The sequence below is a fragment of the Camponotus floridanus genome, unplaced genomic scaffold, assembly GCF_003227725.1.
Source record: "Camponotus floridanus strain SB8 unplaced genomic scaffold, Cflo_v7.5 scaffold9, whole genome shotgun sequence".
In the NCBI taxonomy this organism is placed as follows: Eukaryota; Metazoa; Arthropoda; class Insecta; order Hymenoptera; family Formicidae; genus Camponotus; species Camponotus floridanus.
In genome coordinates, this window is record NW_020229860.1 from 133,421 (window position 1) to 156,510 (window position 23,090).

A 23,090-nucleotide genomic window follows, 5' to 3' on the forward strand; every position below is an offset into this window, starting at 1 on the left:
AAATATCCATAAAACCAATCTTACGTAAACTTATTACATAATTTATTCTACATGTGCTGCTGTGTTCCTGTTCGTACCGTTTATAGTTGCACGACTTCTTTATTCAATGTCAAGGATACCGACAATTAGAGATAAAAAGTTTTTAGTTATTCGTGATTCCGTGATTAAACAAATAATTTCAATTTTATTAGAAAGAATATAACGCGTTTAACAGAATAAAACACGTTAAAAATACTTGTTGGAATAGAAATTATAATATATATATATATATATATATATATATATATATATATATATATATAATTTATGTATTATATTTCTCGTCAGTTTCGTTTGAGTTTCTGTAACTTGAAATAGTGCAGATACTGCAGATTTAATCGATCGAAAATTCTGTGCCGCGAAGGCAACGCGCGAAGAAAATGTTTTATGCATGACCGGCAGAAATCTCCGAAAGATAAATAAAGCGCAGATCTCTCTCTTCTTTAGGACACTTTGCTTTACCTGCCCTTATATATCTTGCTCGGCCAAAAGATAAACGATCGAGATTGAACGCAATGATTTATACACAGGATCATTATGAATGCTCCGAAATGTGTATTCGTGACTCGATGCAACGCTTAATTATGTTAATTAATGTAATTTACTCGTTGATGTTAATTATTTCTTTAAGGAAAATGTCAATAAAATTTTTTTAGATAGAAAAAATGTGCTACTACTTATATAATTATAATATCACTATCATACTTATGTAATATTTAATTATATAATTTCATTCATATATCGTAGTTAAAATTTTATCGAATATGCATATACAATTTTTGTGATCGCGAAGAGAAAAATGTGTTTCCATCACGTCTCGAGATTTCTGCCTGATGACTACTATCCCTCCCCGTTAAGAAAGTCGTAAACGTTCTCACCCTCGAAAATTTTTTTTAGAAATCTTTGAGATCGAAAGATAACTGGTGCTGGACATAATTCAATGTCACTGTTTGTTTTAGATTGAAATCGATTAGATAAATATTTGGTCTTGTACAGATGTTGAATGCCTGCATAAACACCGTATATATTTTCCTTCGCTGGATAATCAATTTCTTTCTCATAACAATGCATATTTTTATAACATTTCTTTATATAGCTTGCTAGCAATATAAATATATCTGAAAATACACAACATTTAAATTTGTTTACTCTTTCAATGTCCATTTTATTCTGGAATAGGCATGAACGGTAAAAAAATAAATTTTGCTCCAAAGTAATGTGAAAATTAGGAAAATAAGATAAAGCAAAAAAAAAGTTATTTAATTCACTTTAATTTTTAAACGAGAATGACAAGGCTGGAGAAGGAGAGAATTGATTGCCCGGAAACGCGTCGAACAGTAAAACGTTAATTCGATCAAGAGGTGTAGCCAGGGACGGAACAACTAGTTTCCCTAGGAGAAGAAAAGGAAAGAAAGAAAGAAACAATGCAGTCGCCTAACGAGAAAGAAAACGGAGGCTCCGCGAGCGCACGCTCTCTCAGGACACACACCGTGTGTGACACACGTACGATACTCCGTTACGCGCATGCGCGAGGAGCGGTTTTCATCTCGGAGGATTGCAGGCTGAATAGTCCCGCTGGCTGGCTTGCGTTCTTATGGTGGGATGAGAAGGAGGGCCAGTTGACGGCCACGATGGTGGGAGACGAAGAAATCAACGGGGTCCGCGCGCGTTGCTCAGGTAGGTTGCCGGGTAGGAGGCGAGGGGTGCAGGTGGAGGGACTAGGATGTAGAAGGGAGGAACAGGCCGAGAGTACGGGGCCTGCACTACTGAGCTAAACATTCACGGATTCAGTAGCTTACGAGAGGCCTCACGGTTGAGTTTACGGTCGATTCGCGCTGCCCGTTGGAAACTGAGCTGTTGAGAAGATAACTGTAAATTCGCCGAGTGCAGGAAGTGACAGGCGTGTATGGACCTGGGTACCCTGTACCTATACGAGTATCGATTAAAAATTCAGTTCGCGAGTGACACTTTGATCCGAGTGTTGACTGGGCCCTGTTCGGGCTTCCGGCAATCGGGTTGCTGGACAATGAACCTGTCATTTGATTTGTGAAAAAAAACGTCCACGTGCGAATCTACTCGCATTCAGTTTAGAATTCACTCATGTAGATTCTCGATGATTGTCCGTGACGTGAAGTAAGGACAAGGTGATGAATTTACGAGATTACAAGTGGATTTAACAATTTTGTCGCAATCTTCTGTCGGCTGACGTCTTTCAAGTACTTTTAAGCATGACACTCTTGTGATCGTTACAGACGTGTTTCGCTTTGGGCGTTTTTTTTTTCATCTCTTGTGTCGCGAGCGATCTTGACTGTACTCGTAGCGGCGAAGCTCGCTTACCCCACTTCGATGTAGTGGTAGTGTAAGTGATAACGTCGTGCATCGCTCCCAACATCAGGTCACGATGCCAAAGATCTTTCTGATCAAGAACCGACTGCATCAGCAGTTGCGGCTGCTGGAGTCGCAACATACCAGTAAGAGCCCGCCACTTGGCAGCAAGGACAGCCCATTTGGCAGCTCGGAGCCGCTAAGTCTCATAGTCAACAAGGACCAATGTAAAAAACATTTTGTTTATGATTAAAACGGGAAATTGAAACCGGCATGATTTTGAGAATTTCTACATATATTTGTGACAATAGAATTGAAATTGATATTGGAAAAAACTACACATCAATTAATATAATCAATGATACTTATTTTTTCCTTAAAAGCAAAATTAAACTCGAAATTACATCGGTTTTAACTTCTCAGTTTAAAGTTTTTCACATTTTAATGATTGGCAAGTTTTTTAAACTACATTTTTCTTGCATTTAACGAAAATATTTGCATCGTTTTTTTTTTAATTTTTTAACATCTATGAATAGATCTGAAATTAAAAATTTGCATGTATCAATAATCGATCTAAAATTTGTCATAAAATTCTTATATAAAAACGTTAGCTTGCATTGGTTAAGACAAAACTTTTTTATATCATAAATTAAAAGAACAATTTGCATCACACTTTAAAGTTAAAAAATATAATAACATAGAGATTGCAATGAAATTTTAACAAATTAAATTATTAATAAAATTGTAGGATACCAAAAAGAAAAAAAAATATATAAAATGAAGATCACGTTGTTAGATTAAGTTAGAGTAACGAGAAAGTAAATACTGAAAAGTGCTAATTGGAGCCTTTACGTAGAAATAAAATTGTTCAATTATTATTGTTAGCATAATCGATGAATCGAATTATTTGAAGATTCATCGATAATAATGGCCATACTTGTTACATTATGAATATATCTGTGATAAAGAGATAAATAGGGAGTACATATTAAATCGCGGTGAAGAGATACGCTCTCGCTTATCTATATGACGCATCTCAAATGCATCGCGTTATCGCGGGAAAGGGATTAATAAGACGCATAAGACAATTATCTTCATCTTTTCGGTGTTGCGCACGCCGGCAATTTGGTATGCCGATTATTGGTATTACGAATTCGAAAAGCCGTTGCGTGTAAAATTAAGATATGGATCTCGACACAAGTTTAATCTGCGACGTAACCCGTCAATAAGTCGAACTACGGAGGTCCGGGTGCAAATGCAACTTTGTGGCTTCCCTCTCGTTACGGCTCGCCGTAACCTGCCGAGCAAAAAAGGAAGATAAAGGAGTGAAAGGGAGAGACGGAGAGAAGAGAACCCTCTCTCTCGAAAATGTTACACTTGTGCCGCAGGTGCGATCGTCTTTCGGCGTACAGGTGCGATTGCAATTTGTATACCCGGTTCCGGGGACGTTATCGCGCAGTTGCGCGTTTTTTGCTTTCGTGAATCATTAACGTGCCCATTATGCTAATTATTCGCATATGCCTATTTTGGACTCGATATATATTCAATCTTGGCAAAAATTCAATGGCTCTCTTTCGTATAATGATGCTAATCGCGTAGCCTTGCGTCCGTGAAAAACTAATTTTATCTCTATCCGTATATAACAATGCGGGATTCCCATGATGCTCCTTGGTTGATCGCGCGCGATCTTTCTTCTCATCGCAATGTTTCTCAATGATTCATTTGCCGGGCAAATGTTCTCCACGTAACTTGACATAATCGATAATATACCCAGTTACAACATCGAGAAGAAAAAAAGAGATTCGCAGATTTGTCGAGCTCGGTATCGAGTAACGACTGACCTTTGACAATCGGCGCACTTGTCCGCGTATTTGTGTGCGCCACGTGCAGTTAATTATATGAATCGTTGCTTTGCGCGGAACGCACGCGCGCGATTGCATAATGACGTTCGCGTCGCAGGAACGGTTTCGTCCGAAGCAACGGTCATCCCGCCAACCGCGCCGATGAGGAACGGTATAGTGAGTAAATAGTCGTAAACACAATTGAAATTTCTACTCGCCGCAAATATGCGTGCGATGATCGTGTTCAATGTATGCATTAGTGTACGCATGTATCAAGGTCGAGTTTGCGATAATGACATGGCAACTTCGAAATGAGATGCATACTTTGAAGACTACATCGCATCGAGATATCTCTGAAAAATGCACTCGAACGCAGATATACTCGTCTACATCTTTCGATGAGATATTATATTTGTGTCTCTTGGTTTATTTGTATTTTACAACTTTCCTCTAAGCGCATATATATATATATATATATATATATATATATATATATATATATATATGTAACGTTATCGTAAATCGTTACGAGTATGTAATTATTTCCTTTTCATTTACAGTTGTCGTAAAGATAAATCAAAATAACGTGACGATTGCTTGGAAACGCGTGCGCGACGGGGCATCTCGCTGCTAAAGTTTCGTTACATAATTCACGGCTGATTTTTCGTTTGGCTATAATAGTCCTCGGGCGGTTGTCTAGTCGAGGTCGATGCAGGGTGGTACTTTTACAACGGTATAGTGAGTAGTAGGACCGAATGTAGTCCTAAAACTGGTTTAGGAAAGTGACCGGCCGGAGCGGCTTCTCCTTCATTCCTCTTTTTTTCCTTCCTTTTCTGTTTCTCGCTCCCCCCTCGCTTCCTTCTCGCTTTCCGTCCGCCCAGGCGGACTCTGATTCTCGTTTTGCGTCAGGTTGCCACGCTCACGAGAGCACGAATAATACGCGAAACGCGGTGTCGATGGCCTTTTACTCCGATACCTACGATCACTATGCGCCGTCGCAGGTGCACGAGTTCCTCTCTCGGCCGGTGTGCGCGGTTTTATCACTAATTATATATTATATATATAAAATATATGTTAATTAAATATAATTTATATATAACGCGGAAATTTTGTATGCTCGTATCGTGTATCGCTTCCAACTTGGTATCTTTCCGGCTTCTCGATAAAAGTTTATCGCTATTTATTCGTGGTATGCTTGACCGATGCAGCCGCTCAATTAACGCATCAGTATCCAATTAAGTAATTTATCGTTCCCCGAATTTAATGACTCGCTGTATAAATTGGCGATCCATTAAACGCGCATCTCTTGGAGAGTACTTTTTCTCGTGCGTACGGAAGGAGGCTGTTGAGAGAGTCGTGACAATAAAATATTGTTATCTTGGACGCGAGCAAGATTCACGCGCGTATTTCGTCGCCAGCCGGAAAATCGTAACGTTACATAAAACAAGGCTCTCGGCAATTGTATACATCTTTATTTACATTTTCCGCGTCGGCGATCAAACGGAATCCAGATTGATGTGTACACGCAAGTTCTCGTAAAGCTACATCATTGCTATAACGTTTCCTGCGCTCGCATTATAATGAGCAAGCCAATACGCGCCTGCGCGCCGGAACGGAGACTTTAATGCTCGCTAGGCGATGCGTCGCGCTTCAATCTTCAATGCCGGGTTGGGAGAGAATTTTTTTCGAATAAGAATTCGAGGTTAAATTCACAAAATATAAAGAATTTTTACTAAAAATTTGTTGAAACACGTGAAGATTTCATCTGAAAATCTATTGGAGAGAATTTTAAAGAAATAATATATTGAAAGTTGTAATCAATTAAAAATATATATTATTGTTTTCGAAAATAAAAAACAATTTTATTTTTCCAAAAATATAATTGATAATAATATTCATCAAAGTCTCTTAAACATTTTTGTGCTGAATATGGATTTAACATATACATATATGTATATTAGATTATATATTTAAATTCATCAATATAAAGAGGTTTGCTCGATTTTAAAAAAATATAGAAAAATAAAAGGTTTGTTTTATTCGATAATATATAGAGAATATATCGATATGTTTTTAATCGATGCATCTTACGAAACCATAAGATTGAACAAACGAATATCAAAAATTTTTTTTTATTTTCTCTCTCTCTGTTTCAAAATCATATATTTTCATGTATGTCAGTTGATGGACAGAATTGATTCACGCGACATAACTGTCCTATGAGTGTACCATCTTTTTTCTATATCGTACTTCTTTTACGGATTCATGGCCGTGGCCTTAAAATGGCGGCGATAGATTACTTTTATCGGGAATGTTAATGAACTTCGTGGGTTATATTTGGCGTGTGTCTGTTGGGCAACTGGACTTGCTCTTCTCTCGCGTCCGTTAGAGCAGGAAACCTTCGGTTTCGCGCGAAAGTTGCGCAACGCGCAACGCAAAGCATATAAACCTGCTGTCAGTGATCTCTCACGGTCTCCGCGACGGCCAAGGCGATCGTGTCGGCATTAGAATCCACTATGACACGTAGCAACGAATGGTAGGGTATGGATAGAAGGATATAAGCACAATCTCGCAGTCACTGACTAGAACTTCAACAAAGAATACGAATCTCGCATTCCCCGACGATTGTAAATTCATTCGAATTTCTTATCAAATTTTTACTCTTTTGTCGCATTTACATCGCGACATTTTTAAATATATATAATATAATTTAATATATATATCTTTTCTTCTGATTCTCTCTCTTCTCGAGTCTCAATATAAATAAAATATTTTAATACCGTTGCAAATATTGTAGTATTATATTTAATAAAATGACATGTAGTAAAATGTGATGATTCTTTAAAACTCATTAGAGAAAAATAATACATATAACACAAAAAAATTTAAGACACAGATTATAAAATTTCTCAAATTTAAATATGCTTGGTATACAAACATATGTATCTGGATAAATGAGAATGTTAATTGAATGCAATCAGTTTCTTTTATTTTTAATTTATTTATTATTTCATAAGACTCGCGGCAATTCAGACAAACTGTATGTTTTCGAGATGTTTACATCTTCTATATCGATTGGGATTCGTAAAAATAGGTTTATAATTTTTATAACTTATTCATATCACTTATTTTATTTTTTAACAACTGATACTTGAGCTATCTTTAGCGCGCGTTTAACTTTTTCTCAAATCTTTGTGCATGCATAATCCTCACTAACTACAGCGCTAGAATACTAATGCGTTTTGCGCCGCTTGTCTCTCGATCGCAGCGTCATTCTGGATCAAGCTCGGAGTGCACACGTTTTATGCAATTGCAGTGCGACGCACGCTCATTCTACTTACTAGCCGCACCAAAAGAGGATTGTTATGTGTATGTGTGTAAAATGCGTTAAATTTGACGCGACGAAGGGAGTCGGAAAGACGAGCACAATAATCGGCTACATAAATTGGGTGCTCGTAACCGTAAAATATATTTTAAATCTTAACAGCATGATATGTAATCATTTTAAAATAGAATTTTTATTTTTAAATATTATCGAAGAATTGTGAATGATAAAAGATCAAGGACGAGAAACACTTTTTATTTAGTTAGTTTAATTTTCCGTCGATTTTGCTAAAAATAGATAAAGCTAATAGATAAAAATATAAATACAAATGAAAATACAAAAATACAAATAAAAATATAAATAAATACGAGTGTTGCGAGTCCACGAGAAAATAGAAAAACTTGGCTTGAAAGAAACGCCGTTAACGCGTCATGTGTACGCGCGTACGTCTCTTCCGCGCGAGTATACTATAGATAAATACTGTTACATTCCCAGTGTATATATACGAGCTTTAACTGTCGTTGACACGCAGGTAATCGCGCTCAGTGACGCGCACCTGTTGCAAAGGCTAGTACACCAGGATGTGCAGTCATTGCGACGAATTACAATGCGTCGCCCGTAAGCCTCGCGATGCGTGCATGCATGTCTAATCGTACATAGGGTTCGCGCGTATATGTGTGCGTACGCATAGGGGTACCCTACTACTGAAAAAGAAGGCATGAAATTAAATATCCGACAAATTGCCTCATGTTCCTTCTACAAGTGCACAATTACTAAATATTAAATAGGTACGCTCTTTTCGACATCGTAATTGATGAGATTTAATTTTTATTTTACAGTGTAAATTTTTATTTTCTAGTATTTATTTTTATTTCATAGTGTAAATTTTTTTTAAACAAATGTAGATGGGAAGTTGTGTGTCATCATTTTCGTCTACATTTGCGAAGAATTATATTTAAAAATTATACTCTTGCAATCATTTTGAAAGTGCTCCTCCATTTTAGACTCGACTCTTTATAATTGCGTCATGGACGAAAGATTTCACCTGCATAAATCGCTCGAACAATGCGTCCCTGAGATTTGACGCAAATCTTACGGAACACTCCGCGGATACATCGAGGTCCACCGTTTGAAACGACACTGGACTTCTCGTCGCGGTGCGCGAGGAACAGGTTCCGCTCTCGTCGTCGTCGAAAGCGCCGCGAGCAGGTACACTCGATGCATACGTCCGTCGTTGTCATCGTCGTCTCGTACACGGACGCAACGCATCCTGGCTGTGCACGCACACAAAAGACGACGAGTGTACGACACGGCGACGGCTAATGGCGCAAGAGGGCCGTGACCGAAATTCTTTCCCGGCAAGGAGGCCAAGTGCAGAAGAAAAGAACATTGAGCACGATAAATCTCGCTCTGTACTAGACGCTACTCGAATCGGTACCTTGATTATTTCGCGGCGGAGTTATCGCGAGCGTGATGATTGCGAATAATAACGTTATATCTCACCGAGCTATGAACATTATTGCATCTCGTATCGCATTGTCAATTATTAAACGCGAGATTCGTGTACGGCCACTTCTCCTTCGATGGAAAACGTTAATTCCCATAGCAACACGTTTCTTTGATTGTTCAAGTTACATTCGCTCGCTTATTTGTACAAATTCCATTTCAATTCTTTCAAATTTTTTTTATTTATTTACTACGAAGTTGATTTCAATAATGCTTTAAATTCTGCAATTTGATTGGATCTCTTTCGAATTTATTTATGTAAATAATTTTGCATCTTTATTGTACAATTATTTTCCAAAAATAACTTAATCAATCTGATTAATATAGTTTTCTAACAATGAATAACCGAATGACACCGCTCAATCGCAACGATATCATGGTTCGTGATTTGTCTCTTTAAAAAAAATTTGAATGTCATGAATGAGATTTTCACGGTAATTTTATCACTGACATTTTATTATTATTCCAAAGGGAATAAAATTACATTAACAATTATATTATATAATATTGTATTGTTTTCTAAACAAAAAATTATTCAAAAAAAAGACTAATTGCAGATCGCAATTAATTTGTTGATCGATTTAATTGTTTTTCATAAATTCTGTTATATAGTGTGTATCATATCATTCATTATACATTTATATATGTGCAATTTGATTATCTTGTTTACCTCATTTTTGTTTTCGTTTTTGCGGCCGAAAAAATTTGGTCCACTCGGATTAAATTCAAGTTCGATCTATAATTCCTGAAATAATTAAATGCTCATCATGTAAAAAATCGTTACACAATTGTCGTTGAATCATGCGGATAGTTGCGTATACATTTAACATCACGGGATAATGATGACGCGTATACAGTAATATTGTCCCGTAACACATTATTTATGATCACGTTTTATCGTCATTTTTGCAAGGTATACCAATGGCTTTCGGAAATTAATTCGATCATTTTTATTATACAAGGACAGATTCAAGACGAGAAAAAAATCATCGATAAATCTTTTTTATAAAAAAAACGCGAAAAACGTACATCGCATGCTGAATAATTGTCAATATCTCGAATATGCAAATATTAATGTATTAGTTAACATTAAAAAAAGTATTAATTTGTCTAATCATCAAAATTAATTATAAATAATAAAAAATAAAAAATTAATAATAACACTATTATTTCTAATTATATTCAATATAATAATGTTATTATTAATTTTTAAAATTTCCGACTATCAAAGAAAGACTGAAAAATGATGCAATGATCGAAATTTTGTAACATTTCAGTGTCGCGAATATTTATGAAACAAAGTACATTTAAATGTGGCAAATATTTTCTAATCAGATGATTGTATAGCTCGATATTATGTGATATCTGCGTCATTAGAATAACATATTCGACCGATCACGTCGGAGTTGCACCGGTCTTCCCCCCACTTGAGCCTTCCCCTCTTTTCTCCCTCCCCTCGTTTCTGCTTATCCGGTGTAAAAAAAAAACAGATTTTTTTCGTCGGCGACTTTTCATCGAGTGCCAAGGTCAAACGTTCCTTCGCCGGTTAACGCCTCGATCTTCCGCTCGACTGTAGAAAGGACTCTCTGAAGCGTGGCAAGACGTTAGCAAGATGTACAAACGTCTTATAGTTTCTAGGAAGCGCACAACACTCGTATGCTACGCGTATATCCGATTCGATCCATGGAAGCGCAATCGAGCTGATCAAACGTGGCGCGTTAATTCTTGTGTATGATTATTGATGGCGATAAAAAACGAGACGCGTGTAATTTATAAGAATGATAATCTGCACAAAGTGAGCCGACTCTCAAATTAAGTCTGCAAAGCTTCTCGCTAAAAGGGTATGGGCACTTCCGATCTTACAGATAGCATAAGATCAAGTCACGCACATATGTAGATGAGAAATATCGAATCGAGAGAGAAAGAGAGAACAACGACTTTCCCTTCAATCGATAATACATCATCTTCCAGCCTTTAATATCATACTATACATACACAGAGAAAAATATCATTCTACTGCCAACAAAAGCGATTATTCAGTTTATTTTTCTTTTTTTAAATAATAGTTTTCTTCAACAAAGAATATATTCTTGATAATAGTCTTAAAATATGCTCATCACAAGTGTTAGAAAATCTCATTATCATGTACTCAAAAGAAGAATTTATTTTTTCTTCAAGAATATTATAAAGTTGTATCAAAGAAAAATCAAACTAATTTTACGTCAACTCTTGTAGTAAGCAAACCAAATTTTTATTTTAATTTAATATTCTTGACTAAAATACTGCACTTTCAGAATATATTCAATTAAATTTAATGTTTGTGATGAACTTATGATATATTTGCGGATATATGTACAAACTTATGATATACTTAAAATAAATAATATTTACTTGAATGCAGTATACATTTTTCTCTGTGTACACATAACTACAGGACATACGTATCTTATCGTATTCCATATTATTTTAGATTGAACTCTTTTAAATTACATTTTAATCATTTAATTGAAAGAGTCCTTGTTGCAAGACTCGAGATGTATCTTACACAGTTTTTTCTATCTTTCTCTAATCAATTACATGTTATATACAATACTTGATTTTTGCCAAATCGGTTTGACAAATTTTTCCCACGTTCGATTTTTCCATCGCAAACAAGAGGAATTGCGGACAATATATTTAAAAAGATTGCATTTTGCCAAAATGGACGGTTTGAAAAAATAGAAGGGAACGTATGCGCCGATAAACGACCAAGTGGAGGGAATACTATCCATTACGTAAAGCGACCAAGTGGCCGGTGTCACCTTGCTGTCCGCGCGCGACGACCCACGCACGGTACCGCTACGCAAATGTACGCAGATACCGCGTCGGGCTGCGAGCGACCATGAACGTCGCATTTTCTTGTCATTATCAAGCTGATTTTTCCCCAACTTCGTTGTCTTTGCAATTTCTCCCGACGCTTATAAATACATCGAGTTTATATTATATTATCATAAATATTACATTAATTAACAATGATATTAATTATTCTCGCAATTATCCAGAACATTTTTCCTAACATTTTTTTCTCTGCAATTTCTTTTGACATTTGTAAATATATCGCATTATTATAAAAAAAAATATAAATGACATATACTATATTTACGAGAAGATTTCGAAGTTGAAAAATAGGAAACATGTTTTCATTTAGACTCGCTAATATACAATATTTATGATAATTTTTATATAGTACAAGCGTATTGAAAAAAATAAATAAGACGCAGAGAGACGCTTTCGTCAATAAGCATCGAGATTGAGAAGCGCGATATTCGAGAAAAAAATCCGCCGTGTGCGTCGTACGATGTAAAGCGCCTCGAATCGTGGCCAACTCCTGGTGCAAGTTGTCTGTCGGGGCGCGAGCGATGCATCGTCAGCGATCGGTATACCTTCATTTACTGACAATATCTGCTCGATCGTGACGAACGAAACGCCGCGGCTTAGCCGACCTACTTACGATCAACCGCTCCCTGTTCTCGGGTCCTTTTTCAGATTTTTCCTTTCCTTTCGGCTACAACAACATCGCGGTTAACACAACGCGCACCTTCGCCAGACCTGACGTTTATCGCGTCTATCTGCGTACAAACCAGAAACAATGTATCGGCTGATGAAGTAATCGACGCGTTATATACATATTCTATATCTATAGAGAATGATTCTGCGCGAGATATTTATGGATTGCCGTAAACGTCATAAGGCGTGTTTTATCGTCGTTCTTGAGAAACCACCGCTAACTGTTGCTGATAGATCGACAATCGGAGACTCGGGCTCCGCACCCAAATGCTAGGATCGTAATAACAGCAATTAAGCGCAATTCTGTTTATAAGCGTAGAATTGAAACAGCGTAATTGGGATTAAAAATGAAATTTCTTCCTATTTTATACGAATTAATTAATTCAAACTAGACTCTCGACGTTATGCGTAGCGATGCGCATTCAGTCGCGCGGATCATAGATTTGACTAGCAATGACAGCGGCTGTCAGGAAGTGTATTTTGCTCGTTTCAACACTGAGTTTCGCGTTGTAGCAATTGCAAGGATCCAGTCGAATCGAGCGTCGATCTTTTCTTTCTCTCGGTCGTTCTTCGGGCACTTTACTCCTGACGCGAGCGCATTCAATTTAATATTTTCGTTTTCGCTGACGCAGGTTGATCTTTTTATTTATCTAAAAGAATCGAGTCGAGATTTCTTCAGAATTTTAATGACAATAAGATACATCTCGCTGTTTTATAACTTATATTATACGTCATATTATCGTGATAATGAAGGAAACTATAACTTCTCTTATTGGGTTAAAGCAAAGATACTTGTAATTTTGATCAATCTGTCGGAAATGATGGATAGAGTAAAAAAAAAATGAATTTATTATTACTTATAAACTCGATACGGATATATAACAGAATTACATTTTCGACTTATCGGGATTTTCCGACTCTCTCGATTGATCTTTTCTCCTCTCATCTTCAAACACGCTCTGCGAGCAAGCCCGTTCCTCTCGATTCCAACTCGATGTACCGGTTCTCATTTCATTTTCTCTCCATTTCTCTCTCTCTCCCTCTCTCTCTCTCTCTCGTTCTCTGTTGGAGGAGGAGAGAGAAGCGAAAGGAAAAATGAGAAAGAGAGATAAAACGGACGAATGGGGAACGAGGCCGGAGAATAAGCGAGAGATCCGAGTGGGAGAGAGTCGAAGATAGGCAAAGGCGTACATCGGTACCTCGGTCACGACGATCGCGCCGCAGGTATTTATAGCGCGGCGGAACCTGTTAGGGGGTTTTGGTTAGAGGAACTCACGCACGCATGCACGCACTCACGCATGCACGCACGGTCCTCTTTGCGCGCGCGGTACCGAAGGTTGCCCGACGAACGGAACGGACTCGCCATTTTGGAGTTTCACCGCTACCGTAGCTGTTACCTTCGGGATTTGCAAGCTCTGACGCAAGCGATTGCGTAAAGATATCGTTAGGCACCTCGTCTAACTCGTAATTTCGAGGTCGAAATCGTCGCCGATTGAGATTTCGAGCTCAGGGACGAGTCTTTTGAACAAAAATTCAAATCACCCTCATTGAAAAGATGGAGGACGCCGGGAGATTACATTCATCGTTCAACTTGATCGATTGATTTTTACGCAAACTTTGATCATGTTGACTCGAGGATACTTTAGATTCGATTTCACCTGTAGTTTCTTACAATTTCTCACAATCTTCAATCACATGATCAGACACACACAATATACACGTATTACTTTCTTTAATATTTTTATACGCTCCTTTTCGCTCATTTTTTTAATATCAAAAGTATGGATCATAAATAATATTTAATTAATTATTTATTTATTTATTAAAAATAAACACTTTCGATAAATGAAAAAATATCAAGTATAATATCACTGAAGACTAAGAAAATAAAAAATCTCTCTGTGAAATGTCTTTCTTGTCTTCAACGTATTCTCCATAATACGCATGACCTCAGTAAGACTCGATTCGCGTCCTCGTAGTTAGTTTCCTGATTGTCGCTCCAACAACATGATTGCATGACATAGTATCCTCGTGCTCCGTCAGCGAGCATTCGATGTCAAAGTCAAGAAATCGTATACCTCGTACCTCTAATGATAGATTATCCGATTAGAAAAAATAAAATCGATGATGCTCTACGCAATGAAAAAGTTCATTTGGAAAATCAATGTGTATATATCACCAATAATAAATCCAACGACATTTTTCATTTTAATTAGTAGAAATACTGAGATAATTTCGTTAAGATTACTTGTGGCAAATGTAGAAATTATTTTTCAATTTTAATGTCATAACTGATGAAGATGACTGTCCGTTAATATCTCCATTCCTTTCGAGAAAAAAGGATCAGCGGTGAGAGATGAAACCGTAGTCTCGGTTGTCGTTTACTGTATGTTAATTAAAAACGGTTACTGCGGCGATTATGTACAGAATACACGGCGCTGAAAATTGCTGGAGGAGAGAAGCGGGAGATCACGTATACATGCGAAGGACGCGCGCGTGAAGGAGCGCCTATCGGCATACGGTACCGGCGAATCCTTCAAGGTTGCTCGTAAATTCAACCACGAACGGGCCAAGCAACCGCCATGCCATTGCTTATGACCAGTCTCCGCGTTGTATCGAAATTCAATTCTGGTCAGACACCCCGAATGCATATCCACGTCACGTGACAAGCTTGCGCAAATGATCCCTTGAAAAGTTTACCCAAATCCTGCGCATTTTTACGCGTGCAACTACATTGATGCTCTTCAAATTTGATATTCCCGATTCCTCCTTGTTATACTTCTTTTTAATAATAATGGATAATTTATTCGTATTGAAATGTTAATTTGTCAAATATTAAATTTTGTATTTAATCGATGCAAGCATAAATTATAGATGTACAGTAAATTTCTCGACAAGTGCATTTCAAAAAGTTTATTTTCCAAGAGAGAAAGATATTGAGTTATAAATATAAATAAATATCTTAACATATTTATTTTTTATAATATTCACTAAAATATATAAAAATCTTATCAACAAAAATTGTTAAAATAAACGCTGGAATATCTCAAAGTTTTTTTCGTTTCTCCAGATCGCGACAAAACTGATGATGACCGTGCAACGACCCCGGAATCCTTACGCAGTAGCAGTCCGGCACCGTCGCCGCCGCCTACGCCGGCGAGCAACGCGACCAGCCCGCCACCCAGACGATTCATCTCCAGCATCCTCGGCGGTGACGTGCCGTACGGTAGCAGGCGTCACGTGCTCACCCGGGCGGAACGGAAGGAGTACAGCAGCCCGCCGATAGTCTCGGACGATCCACCCCAGTTCCTGTCCAAGTCGGAAAGAATCGCTCCGCCGAGGCCGCAGACGCCGCCGAAAGCGCCCCGAGTCGAGCCACCCACCAGAGTCTCGGTTATCCAGAGGGTGCCGTCGCAAGGTCAATCCGCCTCTAGAAAAGAGGGGAACAAGATCGAGATCGAGAGAGTCGATCCGGTGCAAGCACCCGAACCGGAGCAGGTAAATTGCGCGTAAACGAATTCGCGTTCGCTGAATGAACCTTGCCGTCTTGTTGGAAAAACAACGAGTCTAAAGTGGCTACGTATTTATACGTGTCGGTTCTTTTTTTACCAACCAACTAATTTAGCAGTTAACATTTAACGATAACATTTAGCTAGTTACATGTAACTACCGAATTAAAACTAATATATTTCATGATTGTTATTAGTTCAAGAAACAATAAATATCTTATAAATAAATATAAAGTAGATGTATGATTAAAGTTTAAGATATTTAAATATGTCAAACAGATCCCTATTTTAAACTAATGCAGTCACGCTTCGTTAATCTCGACTCACAATCCTTGCAGCGTCTCATACATTATGTATAGTGACCAAACAGATAAAAAAGGGTGAAGGAAATATTGCGGGATTATGTGTAATATTATTCAACTTGCAACCTGTCAAGCAGTTTCTTGTACACTGACGCTTTTGATATCTATTTAAGTACGAAAGCTTACTAATTCTTTGAAAATGCACAGTCATAATGCATAATAATTCATACATGTGCGCGTATAAAAGAAAAAGAAAAAATAGAAATGCATAACAATTTGTGTATATATATGTGTGTATATATGCGTACTTGTGTACATATGTTTATTAGAAAGATATTTAATTGTAGAGCTAACTCGATTGCCGAGAGCTAGATTAAGAGCAATCATGATATATATCTGGAAGCTTTGGTTTGAAAAGTGCCTATCTAATAAAACTATCTAAAGTATACTAACGCTTAGTAAAAGGGTAGATAAACGGCGATTTGTGGAAATGTTTGTAAAGAATGAAAAGAAGATACCAGCTGCGAGGATGAAAGAAGAGAGAAAAGGTCAAACTTGCGAAAAGAAACTTCAATGTCAAAATGAAGAAGAAAATGAAGAAAGAGAGAGAGGGAGAGGGAAAGAACAAAGGAAGAATCAAAAGACAAGCAAGGATGGAAGAAGACTGATCCAGAAAATGGCGAAAAGAGAATGAGAGAATATGTGAGCTAGATGGACAGATTCATTGCAGTTTATTAAATGTTAATTGCATGTAATGTGCGCCTAACAACATTAATACTTAATAAGACGCTTTACCACTGTATTTATTGCACTAATCGTATACGTTCGTAGTGTCATGCTTCCCCCTGCTTGAAATTATCTATCCCTATATCTGTGTACACTGTGATAAATGTTATCTGTTGATTTATTCTTAATATTGTGGCATTCTATTTCCGCTTGATTGTGTTCGTCCGTAGTTACATGTGCTTCTTAATACAATTTTTCTTTTTAACAATATTTGATGTTTCACACCTGCTGTTTGCTTTTAAGGGAGAAGGAAGCAAGGAAAAAAAGGGGACGAGGAAAAAGGAGAAAAAAAAGATCCTCCGAATACCCTAAAAGATTTAAAAAAAAGTTAAGGCATCGATAGAAATATCGCGCGCAATAAAAAACACACGAGAGAACATGGACAATAACATGGACAATAACAATTTTAGGAGCAGCCCATCGACTATGCGGTTCCGAAGCGGAAAGACGAGGACGAGGAGAAGTGCCGCGATGGCGCAATGGCGTCGCGCAGTTCCGGCAATTCCATCGCGAGATCTTTGCTAGCCGTCAAATTGTCCGGCTCGCACGCGGCAGTGCAGGCAGCCGCGGGGCACGGCAGATCCTCCAACTCGGGCAACGGCGGTTCCTCCAGCGGTGGCGGCAACGGTGCCAGTAATTCCTCGTCCAACAGCGGCATCGGTGGATGCGGAAACGGAGCGATGATCGGCGGTAGCGGAAGCAGCGGCGGCAGCGGCGGCGGCGCCGTGGGTGGCGGCGCGGGCGGAGGCGGGATGCCTCCCGGGGGTAATGGAGGTCGCGGCAATTACGGGCCGAGCTCGCCGCCAACGGGGTCCCTGCCACCGTTCTACGAGTCCCTGAAGGGTGGTAACAATCTCGCCAACTTCGCCAATCAGTACAACACCGCCCAAGGTGCTCTACTTTATAAGAAAAAAAACACACTCTTTTCTTTCTAATATTTAGCACTTGTATATCTCACTCGCGTGAAGAAGACGATTAATGATGTAAGAATATCTCGCGATATTCCGTCGTACTTCCTCGAACTTTTTAATGATAATTGACGTGTAACGATACTGCCGGGTTGATGACATTGATAATTCACGATATTATTATATTATTTGACATCTTTTAAAGATTATTTCTTTATTTTCTTCTAATTACTAGAAATAATTAATTCCTAATTAGTAATTACTTTATGTCAAATAATTACATTGATTTTCAGTGGTAATCTTCGCAAAATTCAATTATGATTTGATTTAAATTCAATCGTTTACCAACGATATTTATTTTATCTAGCTTTTGGATCAATAAACCTTAATATTTCAGTACAGTATAGTTTACATTTTTTTCATTTTTACTTCTTGTTATGATATTATAGTACTTCTTCCCAATGTTATGATACTGTAGTCTGATTTTTTCTTGAACGTGTAGTGCGCGATAGATTCAGATCATTTGCTCATGGTTGATGAATAACTAATTATGCATTTTTTCTCGCGTAAGAAATCTTTATTTAGATGTATTGCACTTTGATTATTTTGCTCTTTTTTTTATTTTTATCTTTTTGTTTTCTTACTTACTGTTGTTTTTAATTTTTACTATTATATTTATACGATTTTATGTAGCTTACTGTGAAAATTAAATCATTATAACATTCTTGAGCTTCGTTTTAAAAACTGTTTCGAAAAATATCTCATTATGAAAGAATTATTTTTGATAAAGTTGAGAAAAAAATTTTATATAATTTCACGTAAACTTATCAAAACAAGATAATAAAATTTAAAAAAATAATCTTTGTCATAATAACACTCTTTCTAATTCACTTGTTGTCCTATTATTTCAGGAAACGCATATCTAACACCACTGACGGCGGTCGGGATTGAATGCGATACTGGTCAGCAGGACAATTCTCAGCACGCACAGTATAATGCGCAGGAGGGCAAACAGTATTCTCTCCTTCAAAATGTCTGCGCAAATGTATGCGCATCCTACGGCTTGACGTTCAAAGAAGAAGAGGAGGAGTTGGGAGGTTACAAAATTCAACCGGATCTCTTGTCTGGCCAGTACGCCTCCTATGACGTCACCGACGCGGGTATGATGGTAGACATGGTGACTGGCGCCGTGGTGGATCCGTTGCAATTCACCGCCGGTACTCTGACCTTCAACTCACCCTCTGATCACACGGCATTACTGGAGAGCCTCAGCGATGCCGCCGATCTCTTGTTGCCCAGGTTGCAAACCGAGGACGGAAGTAGCGATCTTCTAGAAGAATCATTGCACTCGCCTGCCTCAACCGGCAGCAGCGGAATTGGTCAAGATGCCGGTCAAATGACCACTCCCGTCGAGCCCAGCGTCGATCCTTTCCCTGAGCATAGCATGGCCTTGACCAGAGGCTTTGACACGAGGTGAGCGTCTCGACTATCATGAGAACTAACTCTCGCTTGTTAGTTAACCGCACTTTACGCCTGCATTGATTTGCTATTTGCTTTCCGTGTAGGGATTAAAAAATACTGTAACGAATACCGCACGAGTTTCAATCAAAGTAGATTGCAAAATAATGTATCGATCGCCTTTCTTAGACATTACACGACTCCGCAACACTTTAACGCGTCCAAGCTCGCGAGCTTGAATTATGCAACCGGAGAATCGAGTTATCAGCCATTGCCGAAGGAACGGCCGGAACTCGCGCTGCATGTTAATCAGAATCAGCAGCATCAGCAAGATCAACAGTTGCAAATTCAAGTGCAACTGCAACAGCAGAAGCAACAAGCTGCCTCGTCGCCGCATCAACAACAACAGCAGCAGCAGCAGCAGCATCAAGGTCTTCTAAGCCCCGGATTGAATTTTAGTAACGGTAATTGTTGAGAAACTTGGATATATTGATATATTAATTTATATTGAATATATTGGATATTTGGATATTGATTTATATTGGATATATTGATTTAAGAAATCGATTTCTTCTCTTTATTAAAATGAAGAAAGTTAAATTTAAAAAATGATAATGCAGAAAAATTTTCGCTAGAACAGATTTGTCAATTTAGGACTAAATTTGCATCAACTAGTTCAATTTTTAAATCTTAAAGGTTTAGATTTGGACTCTGGTAGCAGCGTGGGGGGAAGTCTGCCTAGTCCCGGCACTGGCAGCTGTTCTCTGGACGGGGCATCGTCTGGCACTTCACCGTCATGTGCGCTAGCAGAACACGCGCACAGTCCAGTCGTATCACCTACCACAGTCGCAGCGCAAACCACTGGAGCAGTCGGGGAACCACCTCTCTCGCAACGGGTCGGTGTACTTCAACAAAGGGTAAGCAACCCAAATTGATTCAGGCAAAAGCATATATCTTCGCGTTAAATTACTTTCCGGAAGAGGGATTGAATTGATTCGATCCTCCTTCAGGCTTATTCGCGATCGAACCGCAAATTATTCGAACTATATCCCGATCGAATCATTTGAACAAGTTCGCCAATAATTGTTCTGATATAACTCGTATAATAACGTACAACTCGGTATATATACCATGATGTAGAAAAGAGTAGCTCGTTTAATTGCCACTCTTACTTATATATTATGCAATGTCAATCAATTTGAGTGCTTCATCCGATGTCACCCAGCGCTTCGAGGAACTGATCTCGTATTAATCTGTCATCTTATGGTTTCACAGCTGGGTTTACCGAATGACTGTCAGCTAGAATTTGTTAACGGGGGTCACGGCATAAAGAATCCTTTAGCTGTCGAAGGCCAAAGGCAGCCTGGAACCAATCGAGATGAAGAAAGAACGAATCGAACTCCACCTAGCAAGGTAATACGAGTATTTTGTGAATTTTGTATGTATACAAATGCCAATATACGATTGCCATTATTAAAGACATGATTATGTTGTAATGAAATATAATGAAATGTATCGTATCGAATCTCATGTATTGCTGCGATATTATAAGAAGCTGTTACAATAAAAAATATTCTTTGTTCAATAGGATGACGATCCCAGTCGTTTTACTTGCCGCGTGTGCAGCAAAAACTTTAGCCTTCAGCGGCTTCTTAATCGTCACATGAAGTGTCACAGCGATGTAAAACGTTATCTTTGCACGTTCTGTGGAAAGGGCTTCAATGACACTTTCGACCTCAAAAGGCATACGAGAACACATACGGGCGTGCGACCTTACAAGTGTTTCCTTTGCGAGAAAAGTTTTACGCAAAGGTGCTCCCTGGAAAGTCACGGTCAGAAGGTTCATGGCGTTCAACATCAGTATGCTTATAAAGAGCGACGTGCTAAGGTAAACTTTTCATTGAGAATTTTTTTTTAACAAATTAATTCTTTATGCGATTTTCTCTTTAATATTTTAAAACAATATTATATATATGTATTGTTTGCATTATTTTTCATTGCATGAATCTTTTTTTTTTTTACATAAATCCATTTCAATCCGCTTTATAAATTATTCGCATTTTGTTTGATAGATGTACGTTTGCGAGGAATGCGGACATACCACGCATGAGCCGGAAGTGCATTATCTTCATCTGAAGGAACAGCATCCTTACAGTCCGGCGCTACTAAAGTTCTACGACAAGCGGCACTTCAAGTTCACCAATAGTAACTTCGCCAATATGTTGCTCCAGGTGGGCACAGACGCGTAAAGACGATATTAGTCTTGAAACTTGTGTTTTAAGTAGAAGATTGCACGTTGAGATTAATCAACGTCTGATATAGGGAGGCTTCGATACTCGAACGAACAAAACAAAATACACAGCGCGGTATACAAGAACACGAAATTGTTCTTGTTGATGTAACTCTTCAGGGTGGCCTGTTGCAACGGGACTTGCGGAACACGGACAGCTGCAGCCTCGCGGAGCGACGAGAGACAGTCTCAAAGAGCACGGAGGCGACGCACCAACAGACCACGACCAGCTTCTGAATCCATCATCGGCGACCCGGGCGAGTGACGTCAATCGATCGGGCTGGATCTCTTCGAAGTTAGGTCGACGAAGGGAGTGACGTCGCGCGAAAAAGTACCTGCAGGTGGCTCCCATAGCGGTGACACTGGAACACACAAATATCGAAGTCCGAAGGCGATAGGATTAAATCTCTGTGCGATCAACTAGATTCCGCCGCCTCAAACCCATCTATGGGTAGAGGAAAAAGATGAGAAGAGGAGGAGAAGGAAAAATAAGAAAATAGAGTAAGAGAGTCGCGATAATAATAAGCGAAATCGAATGCTTGATTGTTATATTATAGCTTCTCTTTTACATTGAAACTTGTATGATTAAATTTATGCGTTATTCTTCCTTTCTCTGGAAATTCTCTAAAAAAGATGGTACCAATGAAAAAGAATAAATATTTCAAAAGGAATATTAGTATGCGTAATGTTCGTCATAGCGTTCGTGAAAATTTTTCATCTATTGAAACAATCAATATAGATGACATATCGTTTTTAAATTATATATCGAGCAGAGAATTTTTTAACGGACTTGTAAACTTGTAACACTACAAATCTACAAAACATTTTCGGACAATGCTCTGAATTTTTAATTATTTCTAGAAAATATATCTTTTTTATAGTTTAATATTTTTAATTGTATAGTTAATTCAGATTAACTATATGATTAATTAACATTAATTTATAATGATATCTTAGAACTCTCTATAACGACTGATACTGAATTACAAAGAAATTGCATAAGACATGTATACTCATTCACGCACGTGCGCACGCGTGTGCAAGATACATACATACAACCACACACCGTAAAAAATACAATCGCATATGTAGATTTTAGATGGTATATTAATAATTGACCGGAGGCGCAACACCGAGCAAACCCAAAGACTCGGATAGAACGTTTCAGGAATGCGGATAATCTTCGGCAAGCAAGCCGAGGAGAGGGAAAAGAGCGCTATCATACGGATGATTTTTTTTTCTTAGAGATGTACGG

The 23,090-nt window shown here is 38.2% G+C and overlaps 1 protein-coding gene across 2 annotated transcripts; it reads left to right on the top strand.

The window, feature by feature from the left end:
• The first annotated feature begins 1,697 nt into the window (after positions 1 to 1,697).
• On the top strand, positions 1,698 to 22,676 carry LOC105258360 (transcriptional regulator ovo). 2 transcript variants are annotated; one of them, XM_020029739.2, is made up of 10 exons: positions 1,698 to 2,591; positions 15,653 to 16,080; positions 17,590 to 18,070; positions 18,999 to 19,560; positions 19,735 to 20,009; positions 20,242 to 20,462; positions 20,821 to 20,958; positions 21,134 to 21,433; positions 21,618 to 21,776; positions 21,868 to 22,676. In XM_020029739.2, the coding sequence occupies exons 1-10, from the start codon at positions 2,441 to 2,443 to the stop codon at positions 21,940 to 21,942; spliced, it is 2,790 nt and encodes a 929-aa protein (XP_019885298.1). In that variant the 5' UTR covers positions 1,698 to 2,440; the 3' UTR covers positions 21,943 to 22,676. The 2 variants fall into 2 exon arrangements, with proteins under 2 accessions (XP_019885298.1, XP_019885299.1); XM_020029740.2 differs by having other exon boundaries at positions 1,701 to 2,591; positions 20,242 to 20,441.
• Positions 22,677 to 23,090: the final 414 nt, after the last annotated feature.